Genomic DNA, 22,246 nt, shown 5'->3' with positions numbered 1-22,246 from the left:
TCCCCACTTGTTTTCCTATTAATAGTTGAGTAGCCTAAATATTTTTAAATTTTAATTTGATTTACTCATTTTCTGTGTAAGTGTTTCACCTTACACCACACATGCTTGATTCCTACACAGGTCAGAAGTCTATACACCACACATGCTTGATTCCTACACAGGTCAGAAGTCTATACACCACACATGCTTGATTCCTACACACAGGTCAGAAGTCTATACACCACACATGCTTGATTCCTACACAGGTCAGAAGTCTATACACCACACATGCTTGATTCCTACACACAGGTCAGAAGACGACATTGAATCCTCTGGAACTGGAGTTATCAGTGGGTCCTCTGGAGAAAAAAAAAAAAAACAAACCCAAGTCCTCTTAAGCAGCAAGCCATGTCTCTGGCCCTTAACTGTTTGTTTGTTTGTTTAGTTGTATGTCTGCTTATCTAGACTCTGGTTTTCAAACATCCTGAGCAGATGAGCAGCACCAGTGGGCAGGAATCTCAGGCTTCACTTCAGTAGCGTGTGCTAAGGAGTTATAAGAAGAATTCTTATTTTTGTGCATGTGTTTCTGTTTGTATGCATGCCTGAGCCCATGGAGGTCAGAAGAAGGTATCAGATCCCACGAGTTAAGGGTGACCACCAGCCGCCTGACGTGGGTGCTGAGACCTACACGTTCTTCACTGTGCTGTCTTCCCTGCCCCATGTGTTGTTTTTGTTTGTTGTTGCTGCTGCTGCTTTGAAAAATACCAAAAGAGAAACAAAAGGAAATCAGATTTATTTTGATTCAGAGTGCACGATGGCTCTTTCTTCTTCCTTAACTACGAGCTTAGGCACGGACCCCACCACCACAAACATGCCCCACATTCTATTACCCACGCAAACGGCAAAGTTGACCGAAAGACCAGGGCCATCGGCTCTAACACCACATTGTAATTGCTCTCATACATCCAGCCACGAGTCTCTTCCCATTTACATCGATTCATTCTAATTTCCCATGTGGAATTGTAAAGGAAAACAAACATATTCTTACAATCCTCTACAAAACGTAACAAATACTATATTGCTATTTCTAAGCAATAGGGTTCTCTCCTTAAAGCTTAGCTTACTATTCACAAGCACCTGCCTTCATGTCACCACGTGTTAACACCACCAGAACACAGTAGCCTTATATTTGAAGAGAAAATTAATTAGGAGAATCATTAACTCTATAAATCATCCCACTTCCACATTAATGAACTAGTTTCACGTGGGGCGGGGCACGCTCAAGTGAAATGTCTGCTTCAGTCCATCCGCGTTCACTGGCTCCTACCCCAGCTTCTATCTGTTTACCATGAAAGCTCTTGTTTGGTAATGGCCCCTGCTAAGTGCTCTGGAGGCTGCTCCATCTCGGGACGAGAGGTGAGTGACTACTTTCTAAGCATATTTCAGGCAACGCAGTTTGCCTTTGTAGGTGTCCTGCTGCTTAACAGTTTTCACAAATCAGACTATGTCTTTAATTTTATTAAAACACTTTATTGCATGATTTGTGCTATCAATGGACATTTCTTCTTAAAACTCAGCAATTGTGAACACATACAAAGAGTTCTCAAGCAAGATCTGAGAAATAAACCTTACAGTTCAGCTATGTTTAAACTTGGAGAAAGGCCAAGAGACACGGAGAGACGGCTGGAGAACTGCTCTCCACAGGAACAAAAGCAGAACTGTATACAAACATTTGTTTTAATGCAGACACTCGCCTGTTAGCACAAAGGCAGCCTGTGACCTCAGACCCTGTGCACTGGGTCCAAGCATAGAGAGCACAGCAGTTCTCTCTCATCACCCACCGGAGTCCCCAAGTGACGTCAGCTAACTCTACCTGCCAGGAGCTCCTTCCTTCTTCCTCCGCTGAAAAGTGCCCTGACACGGCCTTAATTCTGTAATAAGTTTTCAGAGAGTTTGAAAGAAACAAACAGCTAGAGCAGAAGACTCAATGCAATCCTCTCACTCATCTCTGTCTGTCTGTCTTTCTGAAGGTCTTTGACCAGTTTCATCTCCCCTAGCTAAAGTTTCTCAGTAGCAGATTAACAAAAGGATGCTTCCAACTTAGGCTATCCCATTTGGTGTCTACTAACGTACATTTCTCTTTCACAATGCCCTGTGCAGCTACTGCTGAAGGAGAAACGAGTAAACTCAGTGTAACTCACAGCATCCAGAGCAGAAACACAGTCAGCATCCCCCAAGGGACACGTGACAGGACCTGTCGGCATCCCCCAAGGGAAACATCTCACATGACCAAACAGAAAAGTCTGAATGTAATACTGGTGACAGCAACAAGAGTCACCCATCACAGCACACCCAATTTAAAACAACACTAAGGAAAAATTCATATTCATAGAAGATGAGCTCCCTAGGCCAGAGGCTGTGAAAACACAAGTAACTGCATTGAAGTCAGAGGCCAAAACCATGGTGAGGCTACAACACAGGACACTTTCAAGTTCTTATTCATGTTGATCTTTTTTGAGCTCTTTAGGCAAGAGGTTAATTCATCAATTTTCCATAGAAACAAGAAAAACAAAATAGGAATTAAAACAAAGAGCAAAGTCCTATATTCAAGCACATGTGACTTTAACCCCAATATTTTTAGGATAAGCTCGTGCATGAAGACTGCTACATTTAAGATGAGGAAAGACTCTCTTGAAATATGCTAACAACATTCAGATAAAAAGGCAAGATTCAATTACAGATAATAACTCTTGCAATATATTAACATTTCCTGGTTCCCAAAAATATGATTTTTCTAAAGGCCTTACAGCTGTGTTGAGTTCAAAGTACCGCCTTAAATAGAGATAAAAGTAATTATGGAGCACAAATGTCTGTGTAACAGTAAACCTCCCTCACGTCTTGACCAATCTTAGCACGCCCCTCTTTTGGGATAGTCGAACATCTATCATTAACCTATTCTTATGTTAATGACAATTCACAGTTATTTTGGAAGGTGGTGTCTGAAAACTATACAACCAGTGTCAGTAAGTGGTCTCTAGAAAAGAGTAAAGAGCTGTAGAACCAGCCCACAATCACTTGTTATTCATCTAAGTAAGCTGCTGACCATCCAAGCCTGAGTCTATTACTTCATGACATAATACACTCTTTACAAAGTTGTTCCGATAAAAAGTAAGAGAATATATATTAAAGTCTTTGAACGTATTGTACAGTACTATAGCAAGTACACTTTAGTGAAACTAAAACTAAATTCCTTCATGTAATCCTTCCTTTTGTAAACAGAATTCAAAATTATATGATAAAACATTATATATACAGAATATATATACAGTAAGTGTACATATACAACTGAAAGGGAAGCAGTTTTTACAAGACCCTAGTATATGCCACCAATCTTAAGAAACAAAACTGGTACATTTGGGTAGCCAGGTCACCTGCAGACTATCACAATCCTTTTCATTCCAGAACATACTTTCATACTAACCATTTACCTGATTTTAAAACTAGTTATCACAGCATTTGTGGGTCCTTAATCTTTCTATCTAGATTTTCAACTTCTTTCCATCCTTCTCTGTGAATCGTTCTCTCCAATTTCTACAGTATTTGCTCAGAGCCATATTTTTATCAAATCTGTTAAAAGAAATCCCTATGGTTGAAAGACTCTGTGTGTGTGTGTGTGTGTGTGTGTGTGTGTGTGTGTAGAAAAGTGAGTTACAGTGAAGTTAGCACATCGTGTGCAAGGACAATGGAGGAGTCTTCTGTAGTGATTGAAGGAAAGCGAGCCAAACTGCCTCAAAGCCCATAGCACATGCATATAGTTAGTTCCATGCGCAGTTTAAACAAGGACCAAATTCTCTTAACATTTTCATATTCACTTTTTTACAGATAGTTTTTACTATCATATTAAAGGGTAGAGTATTTTTCTGCTGATAAAATGGCACTAGAAAATATCTAATATTTCCTTAAAAGGAAAACAAATTAAAGGCTAATAAGATTTGCTTTTCTTTTAAAGAGCAAAGCTGTCAGAAAACAGCCATATTGTAGAGGAGTCTCGTGAAAGACGCTCTTTAAATGTGTACTCTGACAGCAGGAAGTTCAGAAGCACCATTCACCTGAGCAAGTGGTGGAAGAGCCTCCTGGCGTACGTGCCAACCGGGTCTCTGTATGCCAGAACAGTTGTATCCAGAAGCGGTCTCGCTGGAGCATAGAAGGTTCCAAGGCTTGCCTCAAGCTGTGCTGTGGAATTCAAGCATAGCAGCACTGAAACAGAATCTCGTGTGTAGTCAGTCAGGTTCTCCAAACTTGGATGGAACGTAAGCTTGTTGCAGGAAAGAAGAAATTAAAATATGACAGCTGGTACCAAAACAAACCTGTGTATAAACTTTCACTGGAGACAAAGCTGACAATGACTCTAAGCAACAAAAAGCTGTCAAAACTGAAGAAATCCATAATGAACCAACCTCTCACCACAAAGGGGTCATTAAAATGGTGACTCAGTAAAGTAGCACAGTTCAAACTAGTATTTCCAGCAAATCAATTTGCAGTATGCTCAACTTTAAACGCTCTCTTTGGCAGAAAGGGAAAACTGTCTGAATAGGAATTAAAATCTGCACAGTAGAAATGTCTTCTTAAAATAGCAATTAGGGCCAGCAGGTAAAGCCATTTGCTGCCAAGCCTGATGACCTGAGTGCCATTCCCAGGACCCATATGGGAGAAGACAGAACTGATGCCCACAAGCTGCTCTCTGACCCCCACACATTCACTATGGCCTACACACACGCACACACGCACGTCATTTTAAAAATTTGCACATTGGCATAAGACATGTCTGTGATGCAACTTTAGGAGAACAATGAAAACCTCTATCTTGGCCTAAATCCTGCCATAAACAAGGTTCTGTGCTTTGTCCTTTCATGAAAGCAAACACCCTGGGATAGGAGAAGATTGGAAAGAGGCTGTGATAAAGGAGGGAGGCCAGGAGATAAGAAATTAGGAGACAAGGTGAGTTCTGTCTACTTCAGAGTTTAACCAAGATATGCCAGTGGGGCTGGGCTTCCACCCAGAAATACCTGGCAGCGACTTACCTTACGGTGAGAACATGAGTATGTATGAACGTACTGCAGTTCACAGCTAGATCCCTCTAATATTTCTGCTTCCAACACTGGGTTGAATAAACAATTCATTATTTAGTGGAACTCCTTTAGTTGTAGGCCTATTTAGATTTGCAAGTATTAAACAACTTGTCAGAATAATTGTTGCAGGCTTGACTAAGCTTTAGTAATTTCTTTTTTATTTTTCAATCTCAAATCTAGACAGTAAAATAGGATGCATTTTGGAGGTATTTTCTTTCAAAGCAGCAGTCAATTTAGATTAAAATTGAATCTAGCACTGTTATTGTGAAAACAAGCCGGATTCGCTCACCGTTGCTTGTTTTCCTGACAGCATGTTCTGTACATCTGAAATATTCAAGCCTACACGGAGCACTCAGACCTCCCAGCACAGCTCCGGATTCATTAGGCTGCCCAGCTTGATGTTGAAGGCAGAAATGAAGATCTCAAAGACAGACCCAACATGGCTAGAAATAACAACACACTAGGTTTCACTAATAAAAGGACAATGAATTACCATATCAAATTTGTTAGATTCAGATAAAATAAATCTCAACAGGGAATTCTGAGTGCTTCAGAAATGTATTTTGTAGTTACTAGCAGGAAGTGCACATATCTGCTTAGCATAGGATATTTGGACAACCCAGGAATGTATAGATTTTGTTTTATATATATTTAATATCATAAAAGCTTTATTTCCCTATCTCCCAATGTGATTCTTCGGGAAGAACAACCCTTTATAGGGCAAAAATCTGATAATGTCCATTTGTATATTTCTCTATAATCTTTCTTGCAAGCTAGCAATTTAATATCATAAATTCACTAAGGAGCTAACAACTTCTCAGTGTCCTGAGTGAAACTTAGTATTTTATCTTTCCATATTCCTTCCTTAACTGTACCCCAAGGACTCGTTCCTTAGAGTACAGATCCCTAGACTGACTTTGGAGGCTCTGGTCTTTCGTTTTCGTTGTTACTTTTATGCACATACTCAATCCTGAGAAGTTCATCAATATTAAGAAATAAGTATGTGAGATAACTCTATAGGTAAAACTATAGTAATGTTTTCCATCACCTAAATCTTGAAGTTATACTTTCTGTTCTGAAAAGTACCACAGTGGACCACGTACTGTGGTCGGCACTTTCTTTATGTATGAACACTGACATTTCCATACATGAGTTTGGACTACTCCAAAAAGTTCACTTATTTCTTAAACACTTATTAAAAGGGAATTCTGGGAGTTAGGCCAAGGTCCATAATATAAACTTCCTACAAATTCATAAGCTTACTGGTCAGCTACAAAATCTTATCCAACAACTTATTATTTATTTTGAAAATGTAATAAAAATGAAGAAAGTCTATTAAAACCCAGTGAAAATACAAAGACAAAAAATGTTCTCCAGCAATAGACCTGTCTGGATTTTCTCACCCTGTATTATTTAGGAATACCTTCTAGTCATAATTTCCTAACGTTAATAGGAGAAAATAATGTGAAGTAAGTGTGTAAACCCTAGCTGTTTTGGTATATTTCACATCATATAAAAGAATAACAACTTATAAGTACGTGCTTGAGAACTGGGAGACACAGAAACTTGTTCACATCTTATGTGTTATTATTTCTCAGTGTTCACCACTCAACAAGAAACATCTTGGATTTATATGGCAAAATTAATATGAGAAGGTGAGGCAATCCAAGCAGGCAGGCAACCCCAGACGGAAGGAGCACACACATCAAGAGGGGAGGGGGACGCACATCAAGAGGGGAGGAGCAAGCACATCAAGAGGGGAGGAGCAAGCACATCAAGAGGGGAGGAGCACACACATCAAGAGGGGAGGAGCAGTCACATCAAGAGGGGAGGAGCAGTCACATCAAGAGGGGAGGAGCACACACATCAAGAGGGGAGGAGCACACACATCAAGAGGGGAGGAGCACACACATCAAGAGGGGAGGAGAACACACATCAAGAGGGGAGGAGCAGTCACATCAAGAGGGGAGGAGCAAGCACATCAAGAGGGGAGGAGCACACACATCAAGAGGGGAGGAGCACACACATCAAGAGGGGAGGGGCAGTCACATCAAGAGGGGAGGAGCAGTCACATCAAGAGGGGAGGAGCAAGCACATCAAGAGGGGAGGAGCACACACATCAAGAGGGGAGGAGCACACACATCAAGAGGGGAGGGGCAGTCACATCAAGAGGGGAGGAGCAGTCACATCAAGAGGGGAGGAGCAAGCACATCAAGAGGGGAGGAGCACACACATCAAGAGGGGAGGAGCAAGCACATCCAAAGAACAGTTCCAAAGCATGGAAAAGAGGAGGGAAGCCCAGGCTACAGGCCATTCTGACGCGCAGGGGGATTCTAAGGACCTGCCGTCTGAACGGAGGACTCATGTAAGAGAAAAAGACCGCTCTTTAATGTGAGAGAGGAATAAGACATTGGCTTGGTGCCCTTTGTCTGCAGACAGAGATTAAATGAAATTTCTGATCAAAGCTTGAAATCTGAGCATAATCCATACATGAACTAAACTGAATTATGAACAACCACACTTTGAGTTTCAACACAAGCCCAGGCAGAAAAGGTGTCCTCTGTGTTGACAAATACCAAACAGGAAGTAGTACCATTTAGGAATAATTCTTTGATATCATTTCAGTTTAATACATCATTCTTACTTTTGTTCCTCAGTCTCCAATGATATAACCCCAAAACATCCTAAAACTGACTCCAGACATATTTCATGTATACTGAAAACGACGGATGCAATGTACTGAGGTCTTACCTTCCCTCTCCGGAGTGAGCCTCTGTCTGAGAAGATGGTTCACAATGGTGCTCATGCTGATGAAGCACTGCTGCCCCAGGGTGTCCCAGTTCATGCTGCTCAGAACGCTGACGGCCTCGTACACCTCATCACAGTGAATGTACTGGAAGATAAGGTCCACCAGGCCCAGCTGCCCTCGCCTGAGGACACCTGTCACAAAATAAGTAAAATACCAAGTCAAGTCAAGTAAAACAAGGTCACAAGGGAAAAAATATGCTGGGATATCAGGGGTATATAGAAAATGAATCCACTTCCAATCTTGACAGATCAGGAACATAAAAAAAAAGTTCAGTCAATCATTTAATTTTATTTATAAAAGGCATTTGAAACTAACAATTTTTACATGTGACAAACACTGTGACTTTTAAGCACCTTTCTATTTTGTTTCCATTTTTTAAAAATGGGGCTGGGAAGATGGCCCTGCTGGTGACAAGCTTGGTAAGTAAGCATGAGGACCCAAGTTCAAGCCCCCAGAAGCCACATCAAAAGTTTGACACAGCAGCGCATGCCTATCCTAGTCCAGAGGAAACCAGGCCAGGAGGATGAGGAGGGCTAGCTACCCAGCCCGGCAGGTTGAAAGGGAGATAGATATCAGAGAGACCAAAAAGATGAGAGGCAATTGAAAAAGACTCCAGAATTGGCCTCTGGCCCCCCATACGTCTGATCATATACACGCATATGTAAATATACAAATACACAAAAGGAAAAAAGTCTAAATGCTCATTTTTTTCTTCAGTAAGTATTTTACTGATTCTGGTAAAGTCTATAAAAAACTCAGGGCAAATAATCATAAAGCTAAGTGAGAAATGCCTGTGAAATTATTTTATAAGCCATAAATACTACAAAGTATTACTGTAATTTCTTTTTATTACTGTCATCAGAATTTAACTGGGATATTTACAGTTTTCATGGTTTTTAAAATATACTAGTCCATGAAAAAGATGCTGAAATTCTTCGACTAATTCCAAGTTACAGTAAAAAAAAAAACAAACCCAACAGCCTATTGTGCTTATCTAACAAGACTCAACTTGATGGAGAATCTGGGGAAACACCTACGTCTATTAGGCAGTCAGACTTTACTATCGCTTCTGAGTTGGTAGAATCAACAGACGTGACTACCCAAAGCCCTCACGAGCCTGTGTCAAGCACTTCAAGTCCTAGTCATAAATCAGGCAGCTCCTGACAGGAGGTGTCAATGTGCAGCAACTCTGAAGAGACTGAAGTTAGCTGGAGTCTCTGCTCAGCTCTATCCACTATATCAGTAGCGAGTGAAAGAGGTACGCTGTTCTCAACAAGGCTGTGTGTGATCGCAGTCCAACAGTTCCAAAATGAAGAAATTGTTTTTAATGGTGGTGGAAGGAGGAGACACAGGACACACAGAGAAACAAGAGATGAACGATAATAGGCTTTGCATCTGAAATTATGCAAACTAGAAAACAGGAAGACATTTTTAAAGGGCTTAAGACAAAAATAGAAATAACCTAAATTTTTAAACTCTTATAAGAGAGGATTCAAAATTCATGAAGAAATAAAAAAGTTTTTAAATACATCTAATAATAGAATTCTGAATAATGCAACAAGAATGGACAGAACTAAACAGAGTGGGAAGACCTAAATAGACAATTATAGCTGAGATTTCAGTGATCTTTCATGAATCAAGAAGCTACATACAGAAACTCTGGAAAAATATTTGAAAAACACTATCAGTGAAAACTTAACATCTAGATATATTTTCTTCTCTCTCTCTTCTCTGTCTGTCTGTCTGTCTCTCTCTTTGTCTCTCTCTCTGTCTCTCTCTCTCTCTCTCTCTTCTCTGTCTGTCTGTCTGTCTGTCTGTCTGTCTTCCTCTTTTCTATGACAGGTCATATAGACTCCAGGCTATAGCAGAGGATGATCTTGAACCTCAGATCCTCTCTGGCTTCTATGTCTTCTGTGCCAGGACTGCAGAGGTGCACAGCCATACCCATCCCAAAGAAGCTTCATCCCTGACACAGCATTTGTAAAGCATTTCACCCAGCAACAGTAGGTCATATGTTCCTTTCGACTACACATGTAACAGGAACCAGCTAAAAGCATTTCAGAGTAATAAAACATCCTATAGTACATTTCAAAAGTGTTAAGTCATGTCACTAGATTAGATTCTCTAACATCAAGAGAATTAGCCCTAATAAGCAGGAAGAAACCTCCAAATATTGAAAAAATGTCACCAAGTGAGGTCACCACTTGAGAGTTAGCGCTGAGGGATTGGAGTGATGGCTCAGTAGTAACGTGCACACTGCTCTTGAAGAGGAACCACGATCCATTTCCAGTACCTATGACACAATTTATAACTACCTATGAACGCCAGCTGCAGGGGACCAAATGCTCTCTTCTGGATTCTATGAGTACCTACTTTCACACACACACAGACTCACACACACATGCAAAGACACACTTAAAAACAAAAACAATCCTCAAAGTTCAATAGAAGTAGTTGTTAAATTTTAAAAATTAAATAACATAACTAAATGAAAAGAAAAAAAACAGAAAGAAAAGAAAATATATGGCACTAAACATAAAGTGTTTGGCTCCAAAAGTCACCAGGGAAATAGAATTAACAATCCATGTATTATCCATGTATTGTAGAGGCTAAAATGAAAACACCATGGATATCAAGTCTCAGGGAAGATGAACAACTGCTGCTCTCACTGCTCACCAGCACGGCTGTTACGACCACTTCCTTCAAAGTAGCACATGGCCTGACATGTCCAACTCTAGGTTTCTCCCAACAGAAATGAAAATATCTTCCATATAAAGATTTGGCCATAAGTACAGAGCATTTTTAATGCTTTACCTTAAACCTTGAAGTAAACCAAATGTCCACCAACATGTGAAAAAATAGCAAAGCACTGTGGTGTGTAGGTACATAATGGCTATGAGGTGACAGGAATGGAAACTGACTTACAGATACTATGGAAGATTCTCACAGGCTAATGCAGAGTGTGACAACACCTGGGCACAATTCATTCTATGGCTGCATTTCTATGGAATTCTATAAAAAGCAAATCTTAATATGTAACAAGAGAAATCAAAGCAGTGATTTATTATCAGTTGTAAGGAAGGTGGGGTCGAGTACAAAGGACTTTAGGAGATGAAAATGTTCCACCCCTTAACTGTGGTGGCAACCATGGGGTGTATATATTAAGCTCACTGATGATACTTTAGTGTGCATAGTTTATTTATGTAGGTTATTCTTCAATAAGCCTGATATTAAACCATTACTAAAGTGAAGGAAGAAGATGCTGTGTAGGATAAAGTTCATTCCAAGTGAACTGGGAGGTGACAAAAGCTGTGAAAGCTGAGGGCATCCAACATAATCTCTACATTCCATTCCTTTTCTTTCCTTTCCTTTCCTTTCCTTTCCTTTCCATTCCTTTCCCCTTTCCTTTCCTTTCCTTTCCTTTCCATTCCATTCCTTTTTCCTTTCCTTTCCTTTCCTTTCCTTTCCTTTCCTTTCCTTTCCTTTCCTTTCCATTCCATTCCTTCCCTTCTCCAGAATTAATGGGCTTCATCATTCTATTTCCTTATAGGGATCACAGTACTGTGGTTGTCTTGGCAACCTATAGCCCTCCCATACCTCTAGCTGTTGTGGGTTGGGCTAATGCTGCTGGTATTCTAATGCTAATTTGGGGCCCTCAAGGCTGTTTGCCCCAAAGGAGAGAGTCCTCAGGTAAGACACTGAGTGACTCTGCCCCCAGTTGATTATGATTGGTGAATAAAGATGCCAGCAGCCAATAATAGATGGGAAGAAGGGAAATAAATGGGGTTGAGGTGGGCTTAAAGGAAGGAGCAGGGAAATATGTTAGCCTTCTGTCTAAGCTCCACCCCTACAGTTCCCTGGCAACAGCCAGGTTTGCCTGACACTATAAAAGTGTTTGCCCCCCTCCTCACTCTCTTGTTCTTGCTTTTACCCTCTTCCCCCTTTGTCCCCTTTCTCCCCATTCCCTTCCCCCCATTCTCTCTACATACTTGTGGCCAGCCTCTACTCCCTTCTCTCCTCCTCTCCTCTCCTCTCCTCTCCTCTCCTCTCCTCTCCTCTCCTCTCCTCTCCTCTCCTCTCTTCTCCTCTCCTCTCCCCTTCCCTTCTACTCCCCTCCTTTCCCCTCCTCCTCTTCCTCCTCTTCTCCCCCCTCCTCTCTCTCTGCCCTACTACCCTCTTAATCCCCCTCCCCATGCCCTGAATAAACTCTATTCTATACTATACCATCCTATGTCTGGTCTCTCAGGAGGAAGGGATGGACCCACTGAGGTACCCCCTTTCCCCGACCTCCATAGACCATATCTCCCCCCTCTCCTTATCCTTCTATTAACACAACAAAAAGAGGAGGAGGAGGAAGAGGACCAGGAGGAGGTGGTGGAGGAACAGGAAGAGAAAGGAAGAGGAGGAGAAGAAAAAGACATGAAATAGAAGAGTGTGCAGGAGAGGACAAAGGAGAGCAGCCTGGGTTAGCAGAGACATAGAAATGTAGTCACATAGGCTGGGCAACTGAAGCTGAGGGCAGCCCAGATAAAACATAGTAAGTGATAACTTGGGTTAATAACAGAAAGAGGATTCTAACAGCATGGAGGATAGGCAGTTGGCCAGACTTTGGGCTGTTTAAGGCGGATTAAAATATAAACACTGCGTGTGTGTCTTTCATCCGGGAACAGAAATGGTTTAAAGTGGGAAGAAACCCCACACCAGGATATTTAAAGTGTTTCTACATCCAGCCTTGCTGATCCCCTTTCTCCTAAATGCCCCCTTGTGCTTTCATGTCGTATGTATGAGAGAAAACATACCAAAGTCTATCTTTGCCTTCACTGCCCTCTCTTCCTTCCCTGATTTCTTTTGACACCTTCTTTACCACTTATCTCCCTATTTTCAAGCCTTTCCTCTTCTATTCTTCAACTATTCAATATATAGAAAACACACAATTTGACATTTGACACTTAACTACCATCATGTGCTGAGTACATACATAACTCAATGATACTCAGCTACTAAAAAATTACTAAACCCATTTAATAAAAATGGCATTTATAGAAAATTATTACAAGACTTCTCGAAAACAAAACCATATACTTCTTGCTTTTTAGAGTAATAGACAGACACATAGACAGGCAGATAGACACAGACAGATGAACAAATAGATAGATACACATACACAGAGAGAAAGGAGAGGGAGAAAGATGGGGGAAGGAGGGAGGGAGGGAGGGAGGGAGGGAGAGAGAGAGAGAGAGAGAGAACGAATCTGGGAATTTAACACCTCACTGCTCACTGAGAGAAGATATTTGCTTTAATTTAGTTTACTCCCAGCTTTAGAGGATAAAATGGGAAGAGCTAGAGTCAGGTAACAACAGTGAAGCTCAACGGAGTGTTATGGTTCTGCTAGAACTTACAGAATTGATTGGAATGCTCACTAAGAGGGGTAAAAGACACGCAAAGATAAAGTGTTTTGATTTGGAGGTTTCACTAAATAATTGTAACATCTACTAAAATGGAAAATATAAGAAGAAAAGTGGTTTTGGTTGAAGTGATGGTTGCATATGAAGTGGTATTCAGCAAATCAAGGAAATGTATTGATGTGGAATTGGGAGCCATCTTGGATGGAGTCAGAAATGGGATAGTGGCTGAGTTCTGCTACTATAAATGGGTGAATAGATTATAAATGTGCAAGTTTATTTAGCATATAACATGGCAGGACAAGTGGAGATTGAACTTACAGCCAACACCCTCACCATCCGCCCCCAGCAGTAAGTATATTAGTCCATTTGTGAGGGAAGAGTCCTTGGGACCCAATCGCTCTTAAAGACCCTGTCTCTTTACACTGTTAACAGTGGCAACTCAACTTCACTGTGGCTTTTGCAGATAAAATCCAAACCACAATGCAAAGGGGAATTACAAAGAAACTTTCAACCTGAATAAAATACAATAAGAATTAAAAGTATACTCCTGAAGAACTCCATTTCATAAGTAGGCAAAAGACAAGTGTTAAAAAGCTATGTTCAGAGACAGAAAAGAAAGTTCTTTAATCAAGAAGGATGTCAGCTAACATCAAATACTGAAAAGTCATCATGGATCAAAAGTTATCACATAGGAAATCATCAGAGACCTTTCCATGAGTAGTTCAAAACGTACTGCAGACATGAACCACAGTTATAGTGCTGCTGTGGCCATGAGCCAGAACCCTAGTGCTATTCCCTGCCACAAATGGACTTTGACAATGGAAGAAAGTCCATCAGAAGCAAAAGGAGAAGACTGCCAGGGAAGATTTGTTTCTTATGAGGTAGCCTGGGCCTGTTTATGCATTGTTCACCAAGATTCCTGGTAGGTGGGAAAGATAATGACGACGTAACAGTCTCATACAATAGCAGTGACAAGACCAAGAAGGATAGGTGTCCTAGCCCTGCATGACATACAGATGAGCAGTAGCATGGGGGAGGAAGGGTAATAACAGGTAAATTTATTGCAGTGCTAATTAATTACTAGGTGAGATTGTGGGTCAAGAAAAGAGCTGAAGGGGCTGGGGATTTAGCTCAGTGGTAGAGCGCTTACCTAGGAAGCACAAGGCCCTGGGTTCGGTCCCCAGCTCCAAAAAAAAAGAACCAAAAAAAAAAAAAAAAAAAAAGAAAAGAGCTGATGATTAAAGAAATGAAAAAGCAAAGAGGGCTGGGAAGAGCTGTAGTTAGACTGGGTGAGCTTTATAATTTCCATATGATAACCAAGGCGCCTCTCAAAACCAACCTCGGCACATGTATGTGGGGATTTGGGGTGAGCACAGCACAGGCATTCTGAAGGGTGTACGGATTCTGTATAGAATGTAATACTCAACCTGTAGTGATAACAATGGTAAAGCCCTTGTGTCTGGCGTTGAGTGAAATGTTTCAGCAACACCTTTGCCATGTTTGGATCAATCAGTAGAGGCTGAGAAATTGTTCTGAAACTGTTTGAACCTTGAAGAAATGTCTCCCTGGAAAGTCTGCCCTTGGTGCTACATTAAGAACTTGGCAGCAGCACCAACTTTGGTTCGCAGACACTCCTCACAAACCTGGAGCTCCACTTCTGATTACAGCTAGCCGTGGTCAAAAGGGACAGAGATTTGTGTGGGCTGTCTGCTCTCACGGGCACCAAGGGCAAGATATCTTTGGTAGTTGGAACCTTTCCCAGCCCCAATTAACCTTGTATAATGTTTGAATAAAGTAACTGGTGTGAGCTAGCTAGGTGTCAGTCTTTTCCAAGAAGGCTGAACCCTCTGCTCTTTCAGAAAATGGAGGCTTAGCATCATGGTGAGCTTCTCTTTCTACTTTGGCATCTATGACCAACATCAATCAATACTTACTGGAATTTCCATTAGGAGCATGACACTGATAGTTGCTTCCCAAGGAAAGCATGCATCTAGAGGTCTTCTTATAACAGAGAAGATGTCACCATGCTTCTGTGATCATTGAAAAGGACTAAGACAGGGCACCCAACCTTAAGGGTTTCCCACAGCATTATGCTAAGTGACCTGGCACCTGCCACCACCGTGTTTACACTGACAGCACCCTATTTTAGACTATGATCTATGATCTGTCTCTACAATTTTAAATTGTAAGCTACACCTTTCATGTCAAATTTTCCAAGGGCTTGAATAACAAGCATGTGAAAAACAGTCTCATAAAGCTCTCTCTTCGGAGAGCTGCACATGCAACTACCTGTTTACATATGCAGTAACTTGAATTATACATGAAAATGCCACATGGATGCCCAGAATCAGCTCTGTGTTAATTCAAGAAGTATATTAATTTTTGGATGTATTTAGTAGCAGATCATAAGAAAAATCTGTTCTTTAAAACTAGGTTTTCTGTTTTTTTAAAAAAAATTACTGGTTAGAATCTACTATTTCAAGTAATCTACTACTCCCAGGAAAGAAATTTTTATATAAATATTAATTTCATAATACATTAAAAATGGGACACAAAGCTTTTAAAAAAATCCTTAGATATTCCACATTTAGCTCTTCCAAAGAGCTAAATTAGAAGACTGTGCAGTTTCCCTGTCCTGTAAACTTAAATGAAAATACAATTTAAATGATAAATGTCAGTTGCAGAAGTTATCACCTTTCTATCTGAGTGCTTGACTTCTATTGGATAATTTTATTCCAAGAGACCTTCTTGGGAAAAAGAGGTGACAGCCAACTCATTGCCTAATTGATTTAGGAACAGTGCCCAGGGAAACAGTCCAATTAAGTTTACAAGCTGGCAATTAGCAGGAAGCCCTCTAAATCCCTGCACTGAGAGCCTGTTTACTCTCGTAAGGAGGCAAATGTGCTAGAGATAGGAAGACAAACTGTGCTTTTTGCAAAGCTGTTGTGAGGAGACGGACAAGGGAGAATGGAAGGGATGTGGGGTGTGCATGGACAGATACGTTCTGTTGGACGGTAACTGAGTCATTTAAAGGGGTAGAGGAGAAAGAATAAAAAAGGTAGGTGAGAGAGAGGGAGAGGCAGAGATAGAGAGATTGTGTATGTTTTAACAGACATGGAAACATCAAACATCCACTTTAATTAGTGTTGTGTATGGAGACACATAACTGCTAAAATGTAGTCTACTGGATAATCTCACAATAAGAGATTCCAAACATTTTTGTACAATTTTAAGGTTATGAGCAGAGTCAGCAGCATTTCTCCTATGACAAGAAACACGGCTGTCTTTATAGGACTGTCCTTTGGATCAGTCAGGTCACTTCCACTAGACTGTCCTTTCCCCTTCAATTTGGGGGCGAGTAGGCCAGTGCGAAAACAGAAGTGATCGCTGCTTGACAAACACGTCGATATCTTTAAAACTAGCTGCATACCTACAGCAGATCCTGCAAGGTTTTCAAATGTATTCACCTAACTTTTCAAGTACATATGTGCTTTAATTTAAAAAAAAAAAGGTTTTTGTCAGCCCAAGTCCCTCAAAGAATGTTAAAGTATACAAAACTACCTAAAGTAGTTCTTGTTCTTTCAGTATGAACCTGTCAATCCAGAGCTATGAAAGACAAGTGACCATCAGAATATTTCACTTTAAGGATCCCCACTGGAAATGAGCTTTATTACTTTATAATTTATAAACATCAAAAAGCTGTTTAGCACTTCTATCTAAAAGGAAAACAAACAAACAAAAAACAGGACCAAAAAGTTACACAAAGGTCTCTAGTAAATTTTAACTAAATATCTGACTTATTTTTTTAAATATTTGCTCTATCCAATTCCAACATGCACAGCAACAGAAATAGATAATCTAAAATAATTTTTATAGAAAAGTGTTCTATTCTATAACATAGGCTTTCATGATGAACACAGAAGTTAATTTTTAAATTCTAATCTACCTGTTTCTTATGGAATATTTTAGACAACTTATTTTAGAAAACATTAGAAGTAAATGTTCAGATTTTACAAAATACTGTGTATGTGTGTGTGTGTCTACATGAGTTCATGTACACCACATGTATGCAATGCTTGGAGAATCCAGAAGAGGGCGTCAGATCCCCTGAAACTGGAGTTACAGATGGTTGGGAGGGGCTGGGAACTGAACCCAGGTCCTCTGAAAGAACAGTAAACATTCTTAACCTCTGAGTCATCACTCCAGCTCTGAAAGGTCATACCTTTTAATCATCATTATGGACAATTAGCACAAGTCAAAAGTCTTCAATATTTAATATTTCTTGGGGCTAGTTAGAAACTACCCCAAGTGTTTTCAAGGAACCTATAGGCAATTGTTGAAAGGCAGACATTCTTATGGGATGGCAAGCAGAAAACCTACATTTGAAGAATAGTTTGACACCTTAGTTATGTCATAACATAAACGAAGTAACTACTACCAGGCCACTTGACTTACCAAGTTTAAACAACAGCACACCCAAAGGTCCTCTGTTGAACCTGAGGAAGAGGAGATCACAGATTTCTCCTCTCTTAGGCTTCTGGAAAACAATGGGAGGAGCTATCCACTGCATATGAACAAGACTGCTGGAAAAATCAAAGAATTTATTGAATTGCAGAGTCTCCTTTGGTAAGCAATCTTCTGCCAAGAGCTGGATGTTGATAGGGGACAGAGCAATGTCAAAAACTTGTAATTCCCCTTGGTTGCTGCCAACCAGCAGAATGGCACCACTTGGGTGGCAGCTTATTAATGAAGGCATAAGTTCAGCCTGGGCCAAGAGAGTCACTCCACGGTGAGCTTCATAGAGAATTACGGACGAGTCTTCACAGCCCACAATCAGTTTGTCTTCCGTAGAATTCTTACAGCAGCTGATGGCCTTCGACCTTAGTGGTATTCTAGTAACTGACACGCAATGGAGTTTGTTCCGGACAGACTCGTAGATACAGCTGTCAGCCATGGGCTCCTGGTCTACACTGAAGGAGCACTCCACTGTGAACACCTGATAAGGTTGTCTGGTGCCAAAGTGAACATCCAGAGGATTCCATTCTGTGCGAACAGAGCTCAGGACCTGTAAGAATCGTGGCGAGTACAGTAAGACGAACCTTGGTTTTGCTGCGGCTGTCAAGCACAGGGCCGTATTTTTAAATTCAGAATCCACTTAAGACCTGAAACTGCACCTTGGATACCAGCAACGGCGGGAAACAACAGTGCGCAGAGAACATATAGACTCTCCACAGCTGCAGGAACTGAGTTACACGATTTTAAATTTAACACTTAGTGTTCAATAAGTCTGAAAATCACTTAAAGCTGCATATGTCTAATGATGTATAAAAACTAGTAAAATGAAGTTTTATTAAAATAATAAGACTAGGAGTTGGGGATTTGGCTCAGTGATAGAGCGCTTGCCTAGCAAGCGCAAGGCCCTGGGTTCGGTCCCCAGCTCTGGAAAAAAAAAAATAAGACTAGCAGAATATGTTAAGAAGTTAGAAAAACTTTAAGGGATTAAGTAATAATCTCTTTCCCACCTACTACTCTTACCAATCTTGAAAATATTAATAATAAACTATTGCCTGAGTAGGCAAAGGGAAAAAGCATCAGCACTCTACTACTAAGTCTTACAAAATTATTTTGCAATCATAAAGACAAAATATGACATATTGCTGTATCAACAAATTGTCAATAGAAATAATATGTTACTTTAAAATGATAAGAAAGTAAAATTAATAAATGATATATTTTAAAGCTTGTGAAAAATATTGTAAAAGCATAGAAAAGAAAAAAATTTTGTTTTATTTGCCCACAGAAACACCAATGCAGAAGACAAAAGAAAACAGGTTACTCTCTTATTCATATGTAAATGGTGGGTAGTTAAATGTGGCATTAAATACATTGCTCAAAAAGTAAACCACGAAATGATGGCAAAACACTGAATAGCATTTTTGATAAGGATTTGAGCACATTGAGAAGTAGGCGTTGGAAGAACGGTTGTATTCTTGTTGGGGGAGGCCCCTGGCCACTGAGAACAGCAGGAAGGTGAGCCACTCAGGTCTCCGCTCACAGGCCTGCAGTGGGAAGGAGGAGGTGGACACTCAAGCCTGGGGACAAAGCTCAGCCTTGTCCAGTGGGTATTCTGAGCACTGCTGATTTGATGACTCTCCTCTCTCTCCTCTCCTCTCTCGCCCCCCCCCCACTATTTATTCATTTACTGGGCATATACTTAGTGAATTAACTCATCCAAAACTAAGCCTATTGCCATCATATGTTCATCTCCAGACCACACTACCAAAAATTAAAAAAGGAAGGAAGGAAGGAAAGAAGGAAGGAAGGAAGGAAGGAAGGAAGGAAGGGAAGGAGGGAGGGAGGGAGGGAGGAAGGAAGGAAGGAAGGAAGAAAAGGAAAAGAATAAAGAAAAAAGAAAGGACACACCCAGGCAGAGCCTGGTATATTTGACTGAGATCTGTCTCTGGGTTGTAATACAGCACATTGAGGTCATTTTCTACATGTGAAATAGGACTAACATTATTTGTTCATATTCTCCTCTCATATATTACACCCCACTGCAGCTTTCTCTCCTTCCACTCCTCCCAGTCCCTCACCCCTCCCCCTTCTCTCCCAGATCCATGCCTCCTCCCTTCCCTTCAGAAAAGAGCAGGCCTCCCAGGGATATCCTCAAAAACATTCATACTAGACACATACTCTGATATCAAGGCTGCAGGAGGCCACCCAGCGGGAGGAGTAAGGTCTCAAGAGCAGACAAAACAGGGTTTTGCCACTGTTAGGAGTCCCACAAGAGCATCAAGCTATACAACTCTATTGTTTATGTAGAGGACTCATACAGGCTCCACGATTGTCACTTTAGTCTCTGTGAGCCCTGGTTAGTTGATTCTGAGCCATATTCTCCTGGTGACCTCAACACCTCTGGCTTCAACAAACCTTCCTTTCCCTCTTCCTCGGGGCTCCCCTAGGTCTCTGCCTCTGAAGGGATTATTGTGGTGACTCATTTAACTATTTAACAGTCTTGTGAGTCAAACTGTTTCTGAATGCACATGTGGCAATGTTATGGAATGGTGGGCCAGGGACAGGGATGGGCACTGACCTAGGTTTGTGCACCTGTCTCCATACACACACAAAAGCCTGCAGTGGATGCTGGGTATCCTCCTCAGTCATTCTCTGATTTAGCTGTGGAAGCAGTGTCTCTGAACCTGGAGCTCCCCAATTCACCTAGAGTAGCTGGCTGGCAAACCCAGGGATCCTCCTGCCTCTGCTTCCCCTGCACTGGGATTACACGGGATTACAAGAGATGGGAGCTGGAGATGTGACCTTAGCCTCCGCGCCTAGGGGCCGGGTACTTCCCCAATGAGCTCTTCCCACCTCCTGATGTTCGAAGACCTAACTTAACACACGGTACTAATTTAATCTTTAAACAGCATGGTTTTGAGTCCACTTTCCTGTTCAAATCTTTTAATGGCAAAAAACTAATGATTTAAATTTTATCCCTTGCCTAGTACAAAATATACCATAATAGGTCACACCAAATTCCTTCCTTCCCTTGTCTTTCTTTTGTTTGTTTGTTTAGCAAATATTTTAGTGTAAGCTAGACGCTGATCCTGGTTATACAGCATTTAAAGAAAGTCTCCCCAGAGGCTCCCGCTTTGCTTGTGCAGCTGTTTTGTAGGCAGTAGATACTCTGGGGGGGTGGGGAGGATGGGGAGCAGCAATCAGTCCCAATTCAGACAGCTGCATCACACTACAGCCCAACTACCCTGCCACGCCCTCGAAGGCAAGCTACCGTCTCTAAAGGATGTTCTGTCCAGTTTGCTGACACAGCAGTAAGGAAAGTCATGCAGGAAGCTGGTTCCAAGACAAGCAGGGCTGCTGATAATGTGGTCTTTAAGGTTTTCTTAAATCACTCCTCGAAGGAGCTCAGTTTGAGAATGCTGTCAGAGCAGATCAGGAGATCAGAATGCCAGGACATGCTGTCCTCACCTGGGAGGCTTTTCAGACAGGAACAAGGCTTCAGCAACAATCAGACTAGAGGCTATTTCAAAAAACAATTTATCATGTCCTGAAAATCTGAGTGAGGGCAAATTAAAGAGCAGTGGCCTACTTTGTTGGCAGAGGGAATTTCGAGACGCACTGGGAAATGCCTAGGAGGTACATGCCACTGTCAGCCTGACAGAACTTGGCATTTACCTATGGCAAGTGTCTCTGAGAGTGTCTGTGAGCAACGGCTGTGACTGCACTGCCCGGTATGGGAGGACCTGCCCACTATGGGTGGCACCATTTCCATGGACAAGGGATCCAGCATTCTATAAGCAGGGAAAGGTGAGCTGAGTACAAGTCTAAGTGTACCCACTGTTCTGACTGTGACCGCTGCCTCATGCCCACCATTGACAGACTAGGCCTTGAACTATGAGCTAGAATAAACGCTTTCTCCCTTAAGTTGCTTTGGTCATGATGTTTAAATCACCAGAAGAAAGGGAACTAAGCTGCCTGTGGCTGACTGCCTAGGCTGGGTTAACTGAAGACCCACCTTAACTGCAGGTGGTGCTGGCTACTCCATGGCTGGGTCCTGAACTGAGGGAAAAGGACAAGTAGCCTGGAACTCAGAGTCCATTGCTCTCTGCTGTCTGCATGCAATGCTACATGAGCAGCTGCTGCCTCAGGCCCGGCTGCCAGGCCTTCTCCATGATGAACGTATTCGTGACTGTGAGCTGTAATTAACCCTCCTTCCGTCCTTAAGCTGTTTTTGTCAGGTATTTTATCACGCCGACAGGAAAGTAATGAGTACAGAAGAAGACAAAGTATCCTAGGTTTCTAAAGCCCTTCCAGCCAGGTTATATTCTTTTTATTATTTTATTTATTTACTTTTCAAATGTTGTCTCCCCTTCACCTCTAAGAGGGTGCTTCCCCCACCCACCCACTCA

General features: G+C 41.4%; 1 protein-coding gene across 5 annotated transcripts in view; it reads right to left on the bottom strand.

Annotated features, from left to right (window-relative positions):
- Wdpcp (WD repeat containing planar cell polarity effector) overlaps positions 1–22,246 on the bottom strand; it is a 330,858-nt gene that overhangs the window by 139,129 nt on the left and 169,483 nt on the right. For all 5 annotated transcript variants that reach the window (XM_087583532.1, XM_087583534.1, XM_087583535.1 and 2 more), the window contains 3 exon segments: positions 17,778–18,387; positions 7,860–8,048; positions 4,089–4,212 (listed from right to left, as the gene is read on the bottom strand). In XM_087583532.1, the coding sequence (XP_087439658.1) occupies positions 4,089–4,212; positions 7,860–8,048; positions 17,778–18,387 (923 nt within the window).

This window comes from Rattus norvegicus, chromosome 14 (genome assembly GCF_021556685.1).
Source record: "Rattus norvegicus strain SHRSP/BbbUtx chromosome 14, alternate assembly SHRSP_T2T, whole genome shotgun sequence".
Classification (NCBI taxonomy): domain Eukaryota; kingdom Metazoa; phylum Chordata; class Mammalia; order Rodentia; family Muridae; genus Rattus; species Rattus norvegicus.
The sequence above is the reverse complement of the archived record's forward strand: the minus strand, read 5'-3'. Positions and strand labels throughout refer to the sequence as shown.